This window comes from Kryptolebias marmoratus, linkage group LG20 (assembly GCF_001649575.2).
Source record: "Kryptolebias marmoratus isolate JLee-2015 linkage group LG20, ASM164957v2, whole genome shotgun sequence".
NCBI lineage: Eukaryota > Metazoa > Chordata > Actinopteri > Cyprinodontiformes > Rivulidae > Kryptolebias > Kryptolebias marmoratus.
The window spans coordinates 25,815,871-25,821,333 of NC_051449.1; the positions used below are offsets into that span (position 1 = coordinate 25,815,871).

Genomic DNA, 5,463 nt, shown 5'->3' on the forward strand with positions numbered 1-5,463 from the left:
AAGCTGCAGCTGAGCGGCAACAGCTTTTTCCAGCACTTTTGACAGAAAAGGAAGATGTGAAATTGGGCGATAATTGGAAAGAATATCTGGATCCAGGGTAGATTTCTTTAGAAGAGGTTTAATGACAGCTGTTTTAAGAGGCAGTGGAACATAACCAGATTTCAGTGATTTGTTTATTATTTGTGTGATTAATGGACTTATTGCAGCATGATTAGATTTTATAAGTGATGAGGGGAAGGGATCCAGGGCACAAGATGAAGGCTTCATTTTCTTGAGAATGTTCTCCACTTCACTCTTAGCAACACCAAGGTTCTTTACATTAGAACTGGAGGACAGATTAATGCCATCCAGAGGAAGTGAACATCTGCAAAGTTTGTTCCTAAGATGCTCAGGCCAGGTCCTATCTCTTTCTACGAGTTTTTTGCCGTCTTTTTAAGTTTCTAAGCTTTGCTGGAACAGTTGTAAAGACAGCCTCGGCCAGCTGCTCTTCAGCGGAGCAGTACAAGTGAAGTGATAGAAAGCTTTATGTCTCAATCACTATTCTGCATGAACAAACAGCCACAAAGTTCTGACTAGTCACACGATACTTGGTGAGAAAACTTTCTGCTCTGACCTTGTGCACAGAATGGGCTCTCAGAGTGCCTGTTAGAACAAAATGAACTGAGTAGCTACATCAATGCTATTCACCCTTTTCAAAGTTTAGCATCAACCCAACCTCCCTGTAGGTCCAAACAAAGGTTTATGTAATCACCATTAACTGCTTCCATGCCTGAGAGACTTGTGTGTGTGAATGGGTGTGTCAGCCCCAGCTAGTGACCTGCCATGGAAAGGAAAGTAGAGTAAGGCAAATGTTCGTCCCTGTTTGGGTAACAAAAAAGCTGAACAGACTGTTTAATAAAAACGTATGAAAGTAACACAAGTTTAAGCTGTTGAACTTTGTTCACAGGTTCTAAATGGTTCCTTCTCCCTGGAGCTGGTCAGCGAGAAGTACTGGAAGGTCAACAAACCCATGGAGCTCTACTTTGCTCCCACTAAAGAACACAAGTAAACACCCATTCATTCATCCGTACATACACACACACACACACACACCGGACAGAGGTAAACTGATGGACATGGTTACATCTGTGCACACAAGCAAGAGAAGAGGAATGGGGTCTGAAGATGATCGGGGGGGTTGTTAAATCCTCAGAAAGCTTTTTATTACACAACAAAAGAAGAAGAAGAAAGCAAAATGTTTTATCTTTGTATTCTCTTCTCTGTAGCAGATCAGTACAATAGACTGGACCTGGAACAAGTGTAGAACCTTTCCTAACATGGAGTCCATCCAGTGTTTAAATGAGTCATTTTCCTGATAAAATGTTTTTGTTAGGTTTTTTTGGGGGGGGTGTAAAATGCCCTTTATGTTGTGATGCTTATGGTGTGTCTCGAACCTGGTGGCCCTGCATCTCACTGTGACAAAGACCAACTTTGTCCAAACTGTCCAGGTTTGGACAGTTGAACTGCCCCTTTGATCCAGATCTATAGGAAGGAAAACAAACACTGTTTCTGATTTTGTCTAAGATGCGTTTGGTGAACTTTTAATATGGGAGGTTTCGTTCTTCATCTGAAACTAACCTGCTCTGTTAAAGCCTAACCTAAATTGTCAGTTCTAAGGTGGTTTAGTTGATTGTTCCTGGTCATTAGAATGTTCTGTTTAAAGTTTTTTTGTAAATGTTACTGAGCTGCAATCTAATGAACACAATGGTTAGAATGTACATAAACTTTTACATCTGATAATGACCCTTTTTTCTTTGTTTTTGGTGATACTTAGTTGTAAAATGTAGAAATTTGACTTTTTGTTTAACTGTCCTGATCTGTTGCCTGTACAAACAAACTGTCTGTGCTGTGGTTGCTCTCTATGGCTTGTCCTTTTATAAATGTTTTTTTAACATGGAGTGGAAGCAGGGTGTGTTATTTGACAAGTATTGTGTGGGAGGAGGGGGGGGGCATTTTTGTCAGACCATTACAGTATTCAGTATTCACAGAACTTTTCTAGAACTTTTATATTTGATCAAATATGTCTTGGGTTATCAAGCAGTCTGACAATGTTTTTTAAAAACGGTTTTCCACCAAAGTGGTTTTGGTGGTAGACCATGGCTGGTGCTAGAACCAGTTCTTAACTGGTTCTATAAAATAAAAAAAACAGCAAAGAACTGGTTTGTTATTTCATAGCCAGAGAAGCCACCTAGTAGCCATGTCATTACATCACTTAAACCCTACATTTCACTGTTTGATCCCCCTTCATTGAGTCTCTACAGATGACTTATGTGTAGTGCTTGTTTTCACACTCATACATTGACACGACAGCATCGGGCTGTCAGCTGCATGTCCGTGATGCGAGTCTCCTCTTCCACCACATCCCAAAGGGGATCAACTGGACTGAGATCTGGTGACTCTGGAAGCCACTGGAGTTCAGTGAATCAAGACTAATCTGAGCAGGAAATGCTTTTTCATTTTTTTTATTGTTGGTAAGTTTGGTTGGTTTTCAGAAAGTAAAGTTTACTGCTGTGACTAAGAAGCCAACATGTTTGTGCGTAAATACTTCAGACCTTTTACCTTCTTAGGTATCATATAAGGACATACTAGACCAAATTACCCCCACTCGCATGCACAGGCACGCACACACAACCATGGAGAGCTAATCAGAAGGCCAGACCAGTTCAGCTGCAATGATACCTATTATTATGAATTGTTTTGAGAGACTGGTATTGAAACATCTCCTATCAAGCCTCCCCCAGCCTTCGATCACCACCAGTTTACATAAACACAGGGCAGATCAGCAGAGCCCTCCACACAGCTCTCAACCACAAACTACAACGGAAGCTATGTGAGAATACTATTCATTGATTACAGCTCTTCATTCAATTCATCCCTAATATACTGACCTGCAACTGGAGAAAAGACTTCTTAACCAACTGTATGCAGACTGGTAAGCTTTGACCCCATCTGTCCTCTGCCATCACAATCAACATTGACTCACCCCAAGGCTGCATGCTGAGGCCAATTCTACTTGTTATACACATATGAGTGCACACCAGCTCATCCCACACATGCCATCATGAAATCTACAGATGACAGAACAGTAGTGGGGCTCATATCAGGAGACAAAATGAGGTGGCATATCGGGACATCGTCCAGAGACTAGTGAGATGGTGTTCAGTTAACAACTTAACTCTGTCTAAAACCAGTCCCTCTTGAAAAGGATTCCTTGTGTCTTAATGAGACTACCAGTATAAATAAAGGTTTAAGAAAACAAAGTAACTCATCACTGATTTTAGAAAATGAGGGAATGATCCTACCTCCACCATTCTTCATCAAGGATGATTTAGATAGGGTCAAGAGCTTTAGGTTCCTGGGGATTCATATATCTGACACTCACCTGCTCTGTCTACACCACGCCTGCTGTAAACGAGGCCCATCAACACCTGCTGCTGGTGCTCCACCACTCTGCTATACAGAGCATGTTGGTGTCCAGCATCAGTCTGGTTTGCTGGCTGTTTGCTGTCCGGCTGCTGATAAGAAGGCACTGCAGAGAGTAATAACAACTGACCAAAAAAACATTAATTGTTCTCTTCCCTCCTTGGAGAAGCTTGCTAACGGCTGCTACATCAGCCCCTGTTAAGGACTGTACCCACCTGCTGCCCTCTGGAGGAATGAAGACAGCACCACCAGATTTAATACAGACTTCATTGGTTTTTTTTACATTTTTAATCATTAATTTCATAGTTGTTTTGTTTTTTTACCTCTGCCAATGATGTTATGTTTTTGGTAGTGTTTGTTTGCTTGTCTGTGCATAAAATTAGTCAAAAAAGTTACGAACATCAAACGTGGTACAAGGAACAAGTGATTAAATTTTAGTGGTGATCTGTTCAAGGTTAAAGGTCAAGGTCACAGATATTCCCGTTCTCTAACTCTGCATTCCTAACTTTGTTACTTAGGAATTTCAAACAGCTGGACACCTCATGGGTAAAAGATGTTTACTGATTTCAAGGTCAGACTTTAAGTCACAGGTCTTCGTTATCTCTGCCAAGGAAGTTATGTTTTCAGTCATGTTTGTTTGCTTGCTGTCTGTTAGTAAGATTACACAACAACTAATGAATAGATTTGGATGACATTTTCAGGAAATACAGAGGGGTTGTCACAAAAGAAAATAATGCATTACGTTTAAAAGATGACCCACATTGCGCCATTTTTTATTAATGCTATGGCCTTGGTGGAGGTTCTTGCTCTGTGCGTACTTCGGGTTACCTAAATATTGATTTAACAGCAACATTCGAACTGAGTAGCATTTAAAATGTTTGCTGTATTGTTTTTAATAGTAGAATAACAATAAAAGACTCTCCGACAGAAGTGTTGGTGCATTAACAAGTAAAATGAGAGGGTAAACTCAAACTGTTTTCTCTCACTGCTCCAGAAGGATTCAAAGGATTTTTATTGTCAGTTCCCTATATGCACAGGACGTACTATAGAACTAAAATGCTGTTTCTCTGCAGGATAGTGTTCCTCGAGGACTGGAGTTGGGAATCACGGATTTACTGTACTTATATTGTCAGAACGTGGTGAAAGCGTGGCAAACCCAATATGCAGACTCATCTTAAAATAAAAACTGATTTATTTAAATTAACCAAAAGGCTGACGTGGCAGCAACACAAACTATAATAAAAATCCAAAAACGGCAAGACAAGGTGAGGTGAGGCGAGGCGAGGTGGAACCATGGACAAAAACAACAAGGATGTTCCACAGATAATGAACAATGAACCAGCAGGGTAGTGGAGAAAGTGACCGGGCTTTAAAGACACAGGGTAATTATGGGAAGTGGGAACAGGTGAGTGAAAACAGCAGGTGGAGATGGACATGACAATTAACCAAGTGCAGACAGAGGTGAGGCGAATACTGACAGAAGTACGGAGACAAAATAAACTTAAACAGAAAAGCAACCCAAGAAACAAAACTAAGAATAAACTCAAAAATACAAGGAATCATGACATGTATAGGAACTTTCTAGCCAACAAGCTACTCAATATGCTTTACAACACAATCTGCTCTCATTTTCCCATCTGCACACATTCAAACAGCACTCTACAAAGCTAATCTGAATAAATCATTTTATGGAGACTAATCAGTGCTTTAAACTCCAGAGACCACTGGGGCACAAACTGGAGGCAATGAGAGGTTCAGTGTCTTGCCCAGGGACACTTTAACATGTGATTACTGCCAGGAATCGAAACTCCAACTCTCATTGGTGGATGACCACAGCTGCACATATAACATAGCCGTTATTACAGTTTTTCTCAATTGAAAACTGGTTCTTGAGACACAATGACCACACCATGTAACTCATGCACCAACCCCCTGAACCAATTCTGTGAAACTACAAGCACACTTCCTGCTTTACACTGAAACTGCAGTTCTAAAACACGC

At 40.7% G+C, this 5,463-nt stretch overlaps 1 protein-coding gene across 1 annotated transcript in view; it reads left to right on the forward strand.

The window, feature by feature from the left end:
• The window catches only part of rnf2 (ring finger protein 2), an 18,830-nt gene extending 16,893 nt beyond the window's left edge, over positions 1-1,937 (forward strand). Inside the window, exon 9 of the mRNA XM_017436871.2 lies at positions 947-1,937. Coding sequence (XP_017292360.1) covers positions 947-1,048 — 102 coding nt within the window. The 3' untranslated portion in view covers positions 1,049-1,937. The remainder of the gene's footprint in view (positions 1-946) is intronic.
• The last annotated feature ends 3,526 nt before the right edge of the window (positions 1,938-5,463 follow it).